Below are 17,261 nucleotides of genomic sequence, written 5' to 3'. Positions count from 1 at the left end.
CAGGTGATTAGGTGCTATATAAGAGACTTGTTAGAAAATGAAGGCGCATGGTAGTAAAGGGAATCTGGCTGCATAGATAGAGCAGAGCTAACAGAATGCAAAGAGAATTGCTGAAAATAGAGACATGTTAAAGCTTTTCTTTTTGCATTCATCAGGACAAGACACAAGAATAACCAATGTAAGGGAAAACAACAACTTATACTGCATGAGAAGAGAGTGCTGATTGGTTGGCAAGTGAACTCTGATTGGTAGAGGCGTTGCCATGGAGAATGCATCAGTTTACGGTGACTGACAGCTAACTGCCAAGCTTTGTTTGAAATTTAAACCAGGAAGCTTGACTCTGATTGGTCCAGGCACTGCCCTGCGGAATGAACCAGCGAATGGCTGTCACTTATTTTGTTCAATGAAACAGGTGCAATGTGTGTACATGTTCTTTCTGTCTGCAAAGAACAGGGCCCTGTGTATTAATACATGTAACTTCCATTAGGCGCAAATGAACCACATTGCGAGCCCTACTGACAATCCTAAATTGGTTGTCACCGTAATTCTTAGTACACTGCAGATTATTTAGCAAATGTTGAGCAATCGTGGAATCACATCTAATGTTGGACACCGTGTTTTGGGTTTTGCAAATATGGGCTGGTTGGGTACTGCCTGTACCTTGCCCACTGCAAACAGCAGAAGGGACATGTTGTTTGATATGATCCATCAGTCTTTGGGACATACTGCCTATATATCTAGCAACACACTGGTATTGAAATTCATTTATCACATTACTCATTTGTGAGATGATGGTAATTTGAAGTAGACTGGGCACTTTCTAGGGCCGAATATGATGGCCTTAGGCTGTTTCACACGACTACTATGCGGTAGCAACACGTGTGGTGTTTGCCATTAACAGGACGCTGCCGTCAAGCCAAAAAGATGTCCTGCCTATCACACAAGAGCTTGTCAAGGTTTGAGGTTTATATTGTTAAAGGGGTACCCCGCACCTTCAGAAACAGACCCACTGAAGCAGGCGGGTAAAGAGTGGGGAGCCAGTCATGGCTGCCCCAGGGTATCACCACAGCCCCATAAGTGGGTCAGTGGGGCAACAGGAGACTCACCAGTTGGTAAGGGGGTGCCCTTGACACTGCAGAGGTGGCAGGAAGAGTGGGCACTCAGGATCTGGACTTTGAATGGGATTGGCACTGCTCCTGGCATTGCGGGGGGCAGAAGAGCAGGGGGCTGCTGCCAAGGACAATTTGGTAGCCCCCTGCTCAGAAGTAAGGCTCCAGCTGGCAATGGGGGCACAATTGTCAGATTATGGGCCCAGTGACGATGAGGGAAACACCCTCCGCAGGAAGGGCAGAGCCCCGGGCATCAGGTAGACACAGGAGAGGAAAGGGGGCAGAAAAGCAACAGTCAAACCCTCAGCACAGGGCCTACCACTGAAGATGGAGCTACCTGGAGAACTAGTGCCACAGGAGACTGCAACTCTCCAGGCAGATGGGCACAGACATCTGTACCCTTGTCGTCAAAGACATTGTACCTTGCAGCACTGGTCACCATGCCCTGACAGTGACCATCAAAGTTACTGTGGTCTTGACCTTCTTTGCTTCTGGCACCTTTCTAAGCTGCAGACCTTAGCGACATCTCAAAAATGGCTACACACCATTGCATCTTGCTGGTCACTGATGACCATTTTGCCAGAGCTGGACAGCACTTTCATTTAACAACAGATGGCCTCAAAGGGACAGAGGCCATTGGGTTTTGCCACCATTGCTAGATTCCCTTCGGTGCAGGACATAATCTATTGCACCCATGTAGCCATCAAGGCACCGAGTGACCAGCCAGTGAAATTCACTCCCTCAACATCCAATTGGTTTGCGACCACAACAAGAGCTTCCTCCAATATAATAAAAGCAAAATACTGCAGATGCTGGAAATCTGAAATAAAAACAAGAAATGCTGGAAATACTCAGCAGGTCTGGCAGCATCTGTGCAGAGAGAAGCAGAGTTAACATTTCAGGTCAGGGACCCTTCTTCAGAACTGACAAATATTAGAAATGTAAAAGGTTTTTAAGCAAGTAAAGCGGGGGTGGGGCAAGAGATATCAAAGGTGAAGGTGTTGATAGGACAGGGTCACAGAGAATAACTGACCAGAAGGTCATGGAACAAAGGCAAACGGTATGTTAATAGTGTATTGAAAGACAAATCATTAGTACAGAGAGGGTGTGAATTGACTGTAAAGCACAGAGCACTCCAAGCACAAACATAATAAAAAAATTTAAAAACCAAAATAGTGGGTAAGCACAGTGGAAACAAACTAAACAAACTGAAAAACCTAAAATAAAATAACCAAATAAAAAAGAGCTTCCTCCATGTGTGCACTCACTTTCCTGGCAGCTGCCATGACACCATCATCCTCTGGCAGTCCAGGCTGCCTCAGGTCTTCACTCCAACCACAAAAGTTGGTGGATAGATCCTAGGGGACAAGGAATATCCCTTGAAGAGAAGGCTACTGACCCCTCTACGAGACCCCCAGACAGAGGCACAGAGGGGATACAACCAATGACACCTGCTCATCAGGACAACCAATGAGCAGGCCATCGGGCATCTGAAGATGAGATTCCCACGGCTGGAACAGTCGGGTGCTGCCCTTCAATACCCTCCTGGAAGGGTCTTGGTCACTGAGGTGGTCTGCTGCACTCTCCATAACATAGCCCTCCACAGCGGTGTGGACCTTGAGGACAATGAGTTCCTGGAAGAGACAACTCATTGGAGGAGGAGCAAGAGCAGGAGGTGAGAAAGGAGGAGGAAGATAAAGTGGAGGAATATGACTCTGAACAGTGAGGTGCATCTGCTGCATGATGAGGTGGCCTCCTCCTGCCACCCTCCAGGAAGAGAACCTTCCTCCTCTCCCTCATGGCCTCTAGCATTAGATCGACATTGATGAAGCAACAGGCTGACCTTGTTAGGTCTGAAGTTCTGTTAATGGATGATAAATACCTGGTAGTTCAAGATAATAGGGTGAACAGGTGTTGGGTGTAAATTAGTTAATTGTATTCAAGTGAGCATTTATAAAGAAGAGCCAGCCAGCACTGGCCAGTGTTGTTGCTTGGAGAATAGAATTAAGCTCTGTGGCAAGTAATAAACAATCTCTACCAAAGCATCCTAGTCTTAGTGTCTTCTTCATAAACAAGCTTGGAGATTTCTCTAACATTGGTAGCAGAGGATGGTTGCGTGAAAGTGAAGATTGGAGACCAAGATTTGCTTTCAGACTGGAGATTAGAATTGGAGGGTTTTTTTGAGAAAGCTGACTGAAACCAAGAGCAAGGTGTCGGGATATGATTTTCCACCACTGTTTTGTGAAGCCGACCTTTACGATCAATGGAAGAATGAAGTTGATATATGGACACTGGTTACGTCTTTACCTAAGAGGAAGCAAGGAATGGCCCTTGCACTTTCACTTCCCGCCAGAAGCAAGATCAGGGGCAAAGTGTTCTTGGAGCTGGAGGCTCATCATTTGGACGATGAAGAAGATTTGGACAAACTCTTGAAATTTATGGATAAAATTTATATGAAAGATGACTTACTGAGTGCCTATGAGGCATGGTAGGACTTTGATAAATTTAGAAAAATGGATGGTTATTCCATGGAAGAATATATGATGGAGTTTAACCAACTATATGCAAAGTTGCAGCGATTCTGCTTGGAAATTCCTAGATCAGTACTTGCTTTCAAATTGTTGGATTGTGCTAGGATATTGAACATGGATAGGCTCTTGGTATTGGATTCAAAGAAAGAGATATGCTTTTTTTACGCCCTAAAAAGTTTTGGGGGATAAAATTCCTTTCCGGCCGCTTTCTTGGCACAGATGGGCTCTTCAGCGGTGACACCGAAGATGGAGCATACAATGCTAGCAGCATTTCGAGGCTATTCAAATGTGGGGCCCAAACATCAGTATGAAAGGAGAAACGCACACAAAATGAATTAAGATAGAGACCCTTTTGGCAGCTACAACAGATGGCAGGAATTGGGCAATTATGGCAGAAAGATGAACCCCAGGAATAACCAAGGGGTGGTTAACAGGTGTTTCCAATGTGACTCAAAGTATCACTATGCGTTGCATTGTCCAAAAAGGAATAACAGGGTTTTTGAGATGACACATGATGTGGAAGGCGAGGATGAAACTATTGATCAATCAGAAGGAATTGTACCGGTGACGAGAAGCTTCAGTCCGGTAATGAGTGTCCTAGTTGCAGATTCGTTCAATTGCGCAATACTAGACAGTGGGTGTACATCCACAGTATGTGGAGTGGACTGGTTAAGGTGTTACATGGATTCTTTAAGTAAGGAGGACTGAAATAAGGTCAAAAGATACGACAGTTCTACCTGTTTCAGGTTTGGGAACGACAACACATTGAAATCACTAAAAAGAGTGGTAATTCCATGTAAAATAGCAGGGGTAAACCATTTTATTAGTATGGATGTAGTATCTAGTGAAATATCTTTGCTGTTAAGTAAACCGTCTATGAAAAAGGCTCGGATGAAATTGGATATGGAACATGATACGGTGATTGTCTTTGGGAAATCGGAAGCTTTGCGGTTTACACAGTCGGGACATTATTGTATTCCTTTAGCGAGATCTAACATCTCTAAGCAGGATGTTAAGGAATTATTAATGGCATCCGGGGGTAGGGATTTAAAGCAGAAAAGGCAAATTATTTCAAAACTATATCGACAGTTTGCACATCCATCTTGACATAGGTTGAAGATTCTGTTAAAAGATGCAGGGGTAATAGATGATGACTACATTAAACTTATCGAAGACATCAGTGGAAAATGTGATATCTGTAAAAGGTAAAGGAGGATGCCATCGCGACCCATAGTGAGTCTTCCATTAGCAAGGGACTTTAATGAAACCGTAGTGATGGACTTGAAGGTATGGGATAAAGAAAAAAACATTTTTATTCTACACTTTATAGACATGGCAACTCGATTCAATCTGTCAAATATAATTTATAGTAAAGACAAAAAAGTACTAGTGGACAAGATAATGGAAAGGTGGACAGGAACGGGACTGGGAGCACCGGCTATGACTCTTACTGACAACGGAGGAGAATTTGCCAATGATGAGTTCAGGAGTATGTGTGAAAATATAAATATTGTAGCAATGTGTGCAGCAGCAGAAAGTCCTTTTAGTAATGAATTTGTGAGAGAAATCATGCCGTGATTGACGAGATGCTCAGAAAAAATTTTAGCCAACCAGCCAAATTGTAAATTGACTACTGCTCTGGCGTGGGCAGTACATGCGGAAAACGTGCTTCAAATGATTGGGGGCTGCAGTCCCTATAAATTAGTTTATGGCAGGAATCCGAAAATACCTTTGGCAATGTGGGATTGTCCCCCAGCTTTAGAGGGGCCTATAATTAGTTCAATTTTTGTGGTAGATTTGGATGCCATGCATGCAGGGAGAAGAGCATTTATTAAGGCGGAGGTTTCAGAAAAAATCAGGAGAGCTTTGAGGTATTGGATCAGGCCATCAGAAAAGAATTTCTATACTGGGGATATGGTGTATTACAAAAGAGGAGGGCAGAAAAAATGGAGAGGCCCAGGAAAAGTTAGAGGCACTGATGGCAAAACAGCGATTTTGCAACATAGCAACCAAACCATTGGAGTACATTCCTCATGGCTTATTGGTCATAGACAGAATCAGAACAAATGATGGACACTTGAAATTGCACCATGTACTTCGCATGCACATATGTCAGATCTTTGCGAGCAACAGATTGTGGCAGATAATAGGCTGACTGAGAGTGGACCAAGTGATAGTGAAGATCCAGATAAGGCCATTTATCCCAAAGGTCAACTACTCAAAGTTGGGACTAGAGTGATATATATGCCAGAAGGGACTAGTGAATGGAGGGAAGCCACCATTATAGGAAGGGCAGGAAAGGCCGCAGGGAAATACAAACATTGGCTGAATGTGCAAGTCAAGGGACAGGATATCAAACCTATAGATTGGCAGAAGGAAGTGAAAATGTGGAAGACCAGAAAACGTAGTAAAAGTTCAGACAGTGGGCCTGAAGATGATTATAGTCCAAGGAAAAAGTCACAAACTTGTGAAAGGACGTCCGGTTGTAGGAGGGACAGGTCGAGTAGTAGTCCAGAAAGGGATAGGAACTCCAATAGTGGACGTGATTTCACTACAGCAAGGACCAGAGAGCAGGCGAGCAGCACCACAAGAAGTAGGAGCCCTTATGATAGAGAAACTCTAGTGACTACTAACAAGTTAGATGGTAAATTGATAAAGGATGCCAAGCAAAAAGAGCTTGACAGTTGGAGACAGTTTGGCGTATACACTGAGGTGTCAGATAGAGGACAACCAGCATTGTCTTATAGATGGAACTGTACAGAGAAAGTACTTACTCATGGTACGTATAAGGTGAAGGCCAGACTTGTAGCTCGGGGATTTGAGGAATGACTAGGTGACCAAGAAGTTACAGTGGACTCCCCATAAGCAAGTGGAGCAAGTTTGAGGATTTTCCTAGCCCTTTTAGCGACACACATGGGAATGTAAGTCCATTGACATCAAAGCAGCATTTTTGCAAGGGGAGAAATTTCAAAGGGAAGTATTTTTAAAGCCACCAAAAGAAGCTGGAGATATAGAAGGGAAATTATGGAAGCTGAACAAGTGTGTTTATGGGCCAAATGATGCATCCAGGGCGTGGTATTTTTCAGTTAGGGCCGTCCTACTAAAAGCTGGTTGTATTCAACTTAAGGTGGATCCGGCAAAATTTTATTGGTACTATGAAGGAAAACTAGCAGGCATTTTCTTGTAGTATGTGGACAATTTTCTGTGGGGAGGATCTGAGGCATTTGAGAAATTTGTTGTAGATAAAGTTCTGCAGGAATTTAAAATTGGAAGTCAGGCTTCTGAAGCTTTTAAATATATAGGGTTGAATATTAGGCAGACTAAGTTGGAGGAAACCTAAATCAACAGTTTTACCTAGAGAATGTTAATAGCATCCCTATAAATCGAGCCAGATCCTTACAAAAGGAAGACTCTGCAACCAAGGAAGAAGTAGACCAGTTAAGGAGCTTAATCGGGCAGTTGAACTGGTTGTGCATACAAACTAAGCCGGATTCTTGCTATAATGTATCACAATTGAGCACCATGCTGGAACATGCTACTGTTGGGAAAGTGCTGAAAGCAAAAAAGACATTGAAGAGATTGAGTTTTGGCAAATGTACACTCAAGTTTCCAGCACTATGTGACCCAGAAGAAATGAAATTAGTCATTATTAGTGACACCTCACACTCTAATCTTCCCAATGGTTATTCGAGCGCAGCAGGGTTCATTATATTTTTGGTGGGGAGAAATGATAAATGTTGTCCATTAGCCCTGGGAATCGAAGAAAATAAAGAGGATAGTTAAAAGCACCTTAGCTGCTGAGACACTTGCACTGATAGAAGCGATAGATATGGGTATGTATTTATCGAGTATTTTTTAAGGAACTCTTGTATAAGGGGCAATAGGAGAAAAGTTTTCCTATAGAATGCTACATAACCATTCTCTCTGGGACAATGTCCATTTGACAATAAGTGTCGCAGAAAAGTGGCTGAGGATTGATCGCGCGAGTATAAAAGAAATGTTGGAAAGAAGAGAAATTTCAAAATAAAATGTCATCAGTTGTCAGATTGTTTTACTAAGAAAGGTGCTTGTTCGAAAAAATCGTTGGATGTCCTCAAAGAGGGCCGTCTTGTGTTATAAGTTAGGAAACCGTGGAAAACTTTTTTTTTTACAATCAGATCACTTTTTCTTTAAACAACTTTTTTTAAAGGGGAAATATACAGAATGTTAATGGCTGCTGCTGTTGAAAGTTAATGATAAATGATGTAAAGAAAAATGTGTCATTATTTTGTTTTTTATTTCTTTTGTATATATGCATTTATAAATATGTGTATTTAATTTAAAGAAAAAAGGAGGAATCTGTTAGGGTCTGAAGTTCTGTTAATGGATGATAAATACCTGGTAGTTCAAGATAATAGGGTGAACAGGTGTTGGGTGTTAATTAGTTAATTGTATTCAAGTGGCAGGTGGCAGGACTATATCTCCAACACAGAAGTCCTTGAAGCGGCCAACACCCACAGCTTATACACACTACTGAGTCAGCGGCGCTTGAGATGGCTTGGCCATGTGAGCCGCATGGAAGATGGCAGGATCCCCAAAGACACATTGTACAGCGAGCTCGCCACTGGTATCAGACCCACCGGCCGTCCATGTCTCCGCTATAAAGACGTCTGCAAACGCGACATGAAATCGTGTGACATTGATCACAAGTCGTGGGAGTCAGTTGCCAGCATTCGCCAGAGCTGGCGGGCAGCCATAAAGACAGGGCTAAATTGTGGCGAGTTGAAGAGACTTAGTTGGCAGGAAAAAAGACAGAGGCGCAAGGGGAGAGCCAACTGTGCAACAGCCCCGACAAACAAATTTCTCTGCAGCACCTGTGGAAGAGCCTGTCACTCCAGAATTGGCCTTTATAGCCACTCCAGGCGCTGCTTCACAAACCACTGACCACCTCCAGGCGCGTATCCATTGTCTCTCGAGATAAGGAGGCCCAAAAGAAAAGAAAGAAGAATTCAAGTGAGTATATATAAAGAGCCACCCAGCATTGGCTGGTGGTGTTGTTTGGAGAGCAGAATTAAGCTCTGTGGCAAGCAATAAACAATCTCCACCAAAGCATCCCAGTCTCAGTGTCTTCTTCATAAACAAGCTTGGAGATTTCTGTCACAACCTGCGCTGGGTGCCAGGCCTCTGGCTCCCCGTGACATCTCTGTTCCCGCTGATGAAGTGGAAGGGTTTGGCACAAATGGCAGATTTCTCTCTCAGGACGAACAGCAGCCTCAGTGATGGCTGCTGTGGGGTGTCTACAGCAGTTCCCTACTTCTTCTGACCCGCCTCCTTTCCCACCTCTATTGGCTCTAAGTGGACAGGAAACCTGTCTCCATACCAATTAAGGGCTTCCCCACGTGAAAATTTTAACTTGAATCAATTTCCCCAAATATGAACCCAGCTCCTGTTTCCTGCCTCATTGGCAAATATCCAGCCCAGAGTGTCTAACCAAGTGGGCAAAACTGTGGCAGATGGAGTTCAATGTGGGGAAGTGTGAATCCATCCATTTTGGATCTGAGTTAAGCAAATTGGAATATTTTCCTGATGGTGAGATACTAGGAGCTGTGGCAGAGCTACACCTACATAAATCACTAAACATTACTCCAAAGGTAGATAAAGTAATGAAACAGGCTAATGGAATGTTGACCTTTATCTCAGTTCACCTGGAACACAAAAGTGAGGAGATGATGTTTCAGTTGTAAAGAGTCTTTTGTACCCCATCTAAAGTATTGAGTTCAGTTTTGGGCAATGAACCTCAGAAGGGGCACAGTGCTGATTCACTGGAATGACAGCAGGAAGGAGAGGTTACTGTTATGATGAAAGGTAACTGACATCAAATAGAGGCTTGCAAAATTCTGAAAAGAAATTTATGAAGGTAAGTTTTTTCCACTGGTTGGAAAATCAGTAAAAGGGGCATCGACTAAATTTTACTGTTAAGAACAAAGGAGAATTTTTTTTTTAAAAATGCTAACACACAAAAGGTCATGATAACATGGGATGCTGTATCACAAGTAATTATTGAGGAATCAATTTTAAAATGGGGTTGGAAAAATATTTGAAAAGGAAGAGTGTGGAAGGTACAGGGATAGGACAGAAAAATGGGAATATAGTAGACAGCTTCAGTTGAAGATCTGCATTGGCACAGGAATAGTGAATTGAATGGCCTGCACCTGTAATGTAAATGCGATGATTCCCAAACTGGATTTGAACCCAGGCCCCATAGGTAAATGGCAGCCCAGTTCTTACTATCATTATTTTGTTTTTCAATAAAGTAAGCACATTCATGTTTATTTCATTACTCAGATTATGATCTAATTCAAATGGAAAAATTGATGCATGTTTGAAGCCAACTTTGCTTATCCTTACTCTGGACTCCATTTGCAAGCTGGAGGCTGACCAACTCATTTCAGTTGAGAACTAAAATATCACCAAAGAATTAGGAACAATATTCTCTGGGCTTTAGTTTGAATTTGCTCTACATAGATTACAAGGGAACATTTAACATCCACTGTGACATCTAAGCCTCGCCATCTCCAGTACATTGAATAAATTGAAGGGATTCTCACCAAAAAATGTACCTTTACAAAATAAAAGATTGGAAAAGCTTTTAGGCATTATGGATTATTTTTTCTAAAGTTTTAACAGTGAGTATTGATGACATGAACTGCGGAACCTTCCTCCCAGTAGCGTATTGTAACTGAGTTAACATATAATTGAGCACAACTGAAACAAAAATATCACTAGAGAGCCCTTGCTTAATAATTGAAGCTCCACTGATATAACTTCAGCTATATCATGCCATTGGGTTCAATTTTTCCTCTAATGCAGTTCTGCCAAAAAATGATCAGCAAAGGTAATCAAAATTCTTTTTAATTGTTGGATTTATTTTCTCCTTTAAAAATTGGTGTACATAGATGAGCTTTTGACTTGTCCAAACTTTCTCACCCCAAGGCTAGCTGCCAACCAAATTGGCTTTCCTTAACTGGGTGAGTTTTGTTAGTTCTCAGTAAGCCCAATAATGTAAATTTTACAGAAAAGAGGGGAACAGTCTTAATTGCCTTGCTCCTTTTATCCCACTATCTGAAACTTTCCTCTTTAACTATCAAGGAGTACAAATAAAGGTGATCATGGAGAAGTAGGTAGTCCAGAAACTACCTAACCTTCATGGCTACAGGTATAAGTGTGATATTCCTTGCAACAGGAAGCAAAATGCAAGCTCAAGGAAATAAAGAAGTCAGGGCAGGTAGTTCAGGAGTCCCCAGAGGACATCCCACTTTCTAACCGGTATTCACTTCTGACTACCGATGGGAGTGAGGGTTCCTCTGGAAAATGAGCCAAGAATCATGACCAGAATGTCATGGCTGACTTGGTTGTGCTGGGTTGGGAAAAAGGGACAAGAGGGCAATAGTGGTAGGGGATTCTATGGTTAGAGGAACAGATAGGCGTTTCTGTGGTCACAGACGTGATTCCAGGATGGTATGTTGCCTCCCTGGTGCAAGGGTCTTGGACATCACCGAGCGGCTACAAAGTATACTGGAGGGTGAGGGTGTACAACTGGAGTTCGTGGTCCATGTTGGTACCAATGACATAGGTAGAAAGAGGGATGAGGTCCTGCAAAAAGAATTTAGGGAGCTACACAGCAGATTAAAAAGTAGGACCTCAAAGGTTGTAATCTTTGGGTTTCTTCTGGTGCCACGGGCTAGTGAATATATGAATAGGAGGTTAGAGCAGATGAACGCATGATTGGGGAGATGGTGCAGGAGGGAGGGCTTTAGATTCTTGGATCACTGGGTCTGTTTCTGGCGTAGGTGGGATCTGTATAAGATGGACGTATTTCACCTGAACCAGAACGGGACCAGCATCCTTGCTGGGAGGTTTGCTACTGTTGTTGGGGGGGATTTAAACTAATTTGGCAGGAGGATGGGATACAGAGTGGATGCACAGTAGGGGGTGTTGTACAATCAAATATTAATGTGAAGCTAAGTCAGTCCAGGGGACAGAGTAAATGTAGACCTGTTAAGGCTCAGGCAGATAATGCAAGGCTGGAATGTATCTATTTTAATGCAAGGAGTCTTACTAGTAAGGCAGATGAATTGGGGGTGTTGATTAACACATGGGAATATGATATTATTGCTATTACTGAGACATGGTTGAATGAAGGGCAGGACTGGCAGCTTAATATCCGAGGGTATAGAATCTTCAGACGTGATAGGGAGGGGGTACAAGAGGAGGTGGCATTGCACTATTGATTAAAGAGCCATGGACAAAAGAATCCGGTTATCTTTGCTTTCCAGGATCATCCTGGAATATTGGGCAGCTTTAGCAGATGAGAGCATAATATTTTATGTGGTCCAACCAGTCTGGCAGTGAATGGCTAAATCAGTTGTCTGCCATATTTGTTCAAGTTTGCTTTGGAATTAAGGGATGGGTGTTGAGGAAGAACTGGGGAATAGCCAGGGTGAGAGAGAGGAATGGTTTTAATAGGGACTGTGGCATTGAAGGTGGAGGTGAGCATGTGGTTCAGTCGATTGGTAAGTGCGGAAATGTTGTGAATGGAAGGCCAAAGGCTAGACATTTGGGATTATGAAAGTATAGTTGTAAGTGAATTGGGAGAGAGCTTTTTTCAGGGTGGCCACAAAAGGAAATAGGGTTGGGAAACCCAAACATGCAGCTTCAATATCCAGGATATTGTAAACAGTCTCAGGTTTAAAACATCTTTATTACTACTCTTAGTGTGTTATGATAGAGTAATTTAACTCTTCACTTAATACAGTAACAAACATTTATTATGATGCAATCATAAAGGACTATAAGCTAGTCCAGTGTAATGAAATCATACTGAGGTGATAAGAATAGAATTAAATAAAGTTTGAAATTATACCACTAATTGTGCTCACTCCAGTGTCCAGGAGTGAAAGGTTGACTAACATCTGAAAAAGAAAGTTAGTCAATGATTCAGGTGTAACCTTTCATCTGATATGGTACAGTTAAGCTAGAGAAGCCCCTCTTGTGGCACTGATTGTGTTCTGGGTTTGCTCTTATTTATCAAAGAGGGGACAGAGAAAGAAAAAAGGCTTGCACTTAAATAGCATCTTTCATGACCACTGGGTGTCCCAAAGCACTTTCGCAATGTAGACACTGTTGGAATGTAGGAAACATGGCAGCCAATTTGTGCACAGCAAAATCCCACAAACAGCAATGTATAATGACCAGATAATCTGTTTTTGTGATGTTGACTGAGGGATGAATATTGACCAGGACACCGGGGATAACTCCCCTGTTCTTCTTTGAAATAGTGCCATGAGATCTTTTATGTCTACCTGTGAGGTCAGACACAGCCTCAGTTTAACATCTCATCTGAAAGACTGCACCTTTGATAGTGTAGTACTGCACTGGAATGACAGACTAGATTGTTATGCTTAAGTCCTGGAGCAGGACTTGAACTCACAAACCTTCTGACTCAGAGGTGTGAGTGCTACCAACTTAGCCACAGCAGGAAAAAGTGGCAACGATAAAGAGTTAAGATCAAATTACTTTTACTAATAGACAGCAGCTAGGTGCTAAATTGATCAGCTGTTTTGTGAAAGTAGTTAGATTTTGACTCTTGACCACTACCTGTTAATCATCTGTCCCCTCTTTATATTCTTTGCTATGTCCTGACTTGCCTTGGAACATCCAAAATGGGATTTCTCCAACTTAATAGTGTCAGTTGGATGATGGGTTGTGTCCAGATCATTCTGCTACCTTTCTTTTTCAGGTGCTGATGAACCTGCTGTTAATTTCTAGTATTCGCTATTGGCTGAGCAGTAATAATATGCAATTCAGTGTCTGTTAATACAAGGCATCTGGTTTACAACCTTTCAATCAATAACTGAAAGAAACAGCAGAATACAAAGATAAGGACATTCTCGTGAGGAATTCCCAATTCACAACCAGTTTTGCTAATTCAGTTGAAAAAGCGAACCCTGTGTTTTAATCTCACCATAAACTCTAGGTGACTGTGACAAAGATAAACTTTCCCTACTCATCCTTCTTGACCTGTCTGCAGCCTTTGACATCATTGACCACACTACCCTCCTCCAACGCCTCTCCAATGTGTCCAGCTGGGTGGGATTGTAGTCACCTGACTCCATTCTTATCTATCTAATCGCGACCAAAGAATCACTTGCAATGGCTTCTCTTCCTGCTTCTGTACCGTTACCTCTGGTGTCCCCCGAGGATCTCTCTCTGGCCCCCTCCTATTTCTCATCTACATGCTGCCCCTCGGCTACATCATCCGAAAGCACCGCGGTAGTTTTCACATGTATGCTGATGACACTCAGCTCTACCTCACTACCACCTCTCTCGACTCCGTCACTGTTGCTAAACTGTCAGACTGCTTATTTGACATCCATTACTGGATGAGCAGAAATTTCCTCCAATTAAATATTGGGAAGACTGAAGCCACTGTTGTCGGTCCCTGCTCCAAACTCCATTCCCTAGCTACTGACTCCATCCCTCTCCCTGGCAACAGTCTGAGATTAAGCGAGTCTGTTCGCAACCTTGATGTCGCATTTGATCCTAAGATGAGCTTCTGACCACATATTTGCACCATCACTTACTCTGCCGATTTCCACTTCTGTAATATCGCCCAACTTCACCCCAGTCTCAGCTCATCTGCTGTTGAAACTCTCATTCATGCTTTCGTTACCTCTAGACTTGACTATTCCAACGTACTCCTGGCTGGTCTCCAATATTCTACCCTCCGTAAACTTGAGGTCATCCAAAACTCTGTGTCCCTGTCTTAGCTCCCATTCCCCTATTACACCGGTGCTCGCTGATCTACATTGTCTCCCAGTTAAGCAATATCTTGATTTTAACATTCTGACTCTTGTTTTCAAATTCCTCCACAGCCTCGCCCCTCCCTATATGTGCAATCTCCTCCAGCCCCACAACCTTCCAAGATATCTGTGCTCTTATGATGCATTTTGGCAGAAAGGATCGGGTGACGCAATGTAGACATAATGGCACAGTTCTGAAGAGTGTGCAGGAACAGAGGGACCTGGGGGTGCATGTGCATCAAACTTTGAAGGTGCCAGGACATATTGAGAGAGTGGTTAGCAAAGCATATGGGAATTTGGGCTTCATAAATAGAGGCATTGAGTACAAAAGCGGGGAAGTTATGCTGAACCTTTTTCAACCATAGTTAGGCCCCAACTGGAGTATTGCATCCAGTTCTGGTCACCACACTTCAGGAAGGAAGTGAGGATCCTTGAGAGGGTGCAGAGGAGAATTACCAGAATGGTTCCAGGGATGGGGGATTTTAGTTACAAGGTTAGGTTGGAAAAGCTGGGGTTGTTCTCCTTGGAGCAAAGAAGATTGAGGGGAGATTTGATGTAAGTATTCAAGATTATGACAGGTTTAAATAAGTTAGACAAGGAAAAACTGTTCCCATTAACTGATGGTACAAGGATCAGGGGACACAGATTGAAGATTTTGAGCAAGAGATGCAGGGGGGAATATGAGAAGAACTTTTTGACACAGCGAGTGGTAATGACCTGGAATCACTGCCCACGAGGGTGGTAGAAGCAGAGACAATCAATGATTTCAGAAAGAAACTGGATGGGCCCCTGAAAGTCATAAACCTGCAGGGCTACGGGGATTGAGCAGGGGTGTGGGACTGACTGGATTATTCCGCAAAGAATTGGCATTGACTTGATGGACCAAATGGCCTCCTTCTGTGCCGAAATTGACTCTATAACTCCTCTAATTCTGGCCTCTTGAGCATTCCCAATTTTAATGGTTCCACCATTGGTGGCCGCACCTTCAGTTGCTTAGGCCCTAAGCTCTGGAATACCCTCTCTAAATCTCTCCATCTCTCTACCTCACATTCCTCCTTTCAGACCCTCCTTAAAACCTCCCTCTTTAACCAAGCTTTTGGTCATCTGACCCAATATCTCCTTATGTTTTACAATGCTCCTGTGAAGTGCCTTAGGCAGTTTTATTATGTTAAAAGTTCTATATAAATATAAATTGTTGTTTAACATATCATCTATATTTATATAGAGAGTAGAAATGTTGTAATTGCACTGTATTATGCAGTACAATTATCAACTACAAGAACAAAGTAACAATGATTATGAACACTGTATCTTTTATATAAAATGCACAAGCTGCTATTCTGATGAAATGTCTCACCTGCAATATTACCCTGTCTTTTCTTTCAGATGCTGACAAATCTGCTTTATATATTCTCAGTATTTCTCTTTTTATTTCAAGTTTTGAGTATTCAGTTTCAATTTGCGTCTATGTTTTGATGCCACTTATAATGTAATTTAAATTGTGAGTAAATCCTATCTCCATGGTGCAGTGCAGATTTACCAACTCATGGATTAAAATCATTCCTGCCTTGTGTCTATGGTACTTCCACAAGCAGACACAGGTTGTAAAAAAAACTAACTTGGAGTTCAGCCATTCTTGGGAAAACTTGCCAAGAACAAAATTACTGAATTCAAAGAGTAACTTTTCGCTGTTAGTGTGTTAAATATAACACAACATATTGACACTGTGAATAGGGATACCAATACCTGCACTTAGGTTGATGTTTTCAGCTCCTGATTGGTTTGCGGATATGTTGTTGTACCTGACAGAAGGGTGGTCTTGTGCCGTTGTTCCAAGGTGGCTTTGCGATGCTGAAGCTAACGTAGATGTTGATGCTGATGTTGCTGCAAGGGCTATCCTGTTGTTAGAGACACTCTGGTATGGATAATGCTGCTGCTGTTGGTGGTGCTGATGGTGGAAGTGATGTTGCTGTTGTTGCTGTTGCTCGGTGTTGATGTTAACCGGCGGATGATGGTGATTCTGATGATGAGCCCCTCCTCCTCCTCCTCCAGTCCCAATGGCCAGTTGCGGGATCTCGACCATGGTGGGTCTCTCATACCTTCTGGTCATCACTTTCTTGCCGGGGAATGGCTTGAGGACACTATAGGGGTTCCGTTGTTTGCAGAGTTTGGAGATGGTGCCCGATCGCAGTCCTTCGTCTTCCGCCTGGTTCATCTCCTCCTCCATTGCAGATCGCTTATGCGAGGGGGAGGGGGCGATTTTTCTTACCCTTCTGGTTTGACGCTTCCACTCAGTCGAGCTTGCAGTCGGAAGGGCCACCGGTGATTGACAGCGCCGCTGACCTACACCCAGGAGACATCCCAGCGAAAATGACACGCAGACCCCCAGAGCGACCCAATAAGAAAGATGCAAGGGCGGAACTTCTGCTTGCAGCTTAGTCTGCTGTCAATGTACTTGTCTCAGTGTCTGTCTCAGCACGTTGGTGCATGGATCTGTCCCTCTGTGTGTTTCTCAGTGTGCCCCTGTGTCTAAGCTTGTGTCTGTGTGCCCGTTTCAGTTCATTCTCAATGTCTCAGCTGTGTTTCTGGGTGTCTCAGCGTATGTCTGTGTCTCAGTATCTCAGCGTGTGTTTGTGCGTGTGTGACCCAGTATGTGTCTGTGTTGTAGTGTGTCTCAGCGTGTCTTTGTGTCCCTCAGTATATCAGCGTGTGTGCGTGCGTCTGTTTGTCTCCCTCTGTGTGTCTCCCTCTGTGTGGCTGTGTATCTGTGTGTGTCTCCC

The 17,261-nt window shown here is 43.1% G+C and overlaps 1 protein-coding gene across 2 annotated transcripts in view; it reads right to left on the bottom strand.

Moving 5' to 3' along the window:
- The window catches only part of LOC137385007 (BEN domain-containing protein 4), a 48,729-nt gene extending 31,949 nt beyond the window's left edge, over positions 1-16,780 (bottom strand). For both annotated transcript variants that reach the window (XM_068059777.1, XM_068059844.1), the window contains exon 1: positions 16,228-16,780. In XM_068059777.1, the coding sequence (XP_067915878.1) occupies positions 16,228-16,708 (481 nt within the window). In that variant the 5' untranslated portion in view covers positions 16,709-16,780. The remainder of the gene's footprint in view (positions 1-16,227) is intronic.
- Between the last annotated feature and the right edge of the window lie 481 nt (positions 16,781-17,261).

This window comes from Heterodontus francisci, chromosome 1 (assembly GCF_036365525.1).
Source record: "Heterodontus francisci isolate sHetFra1 chromosome 1, sHetFra1.hap1, whole genome shotgun sequence".
Classification (NCBI taxonomy): Eukaryota; Metazoa; Chordata; class Chondrichthyes; order Heterodontiformes; family Heterodontidae; genus Heterodontus; species Heterodontus francisci.
This window is presented reverse-complemented; position numbering and strand designations above follow the sequence as displayed.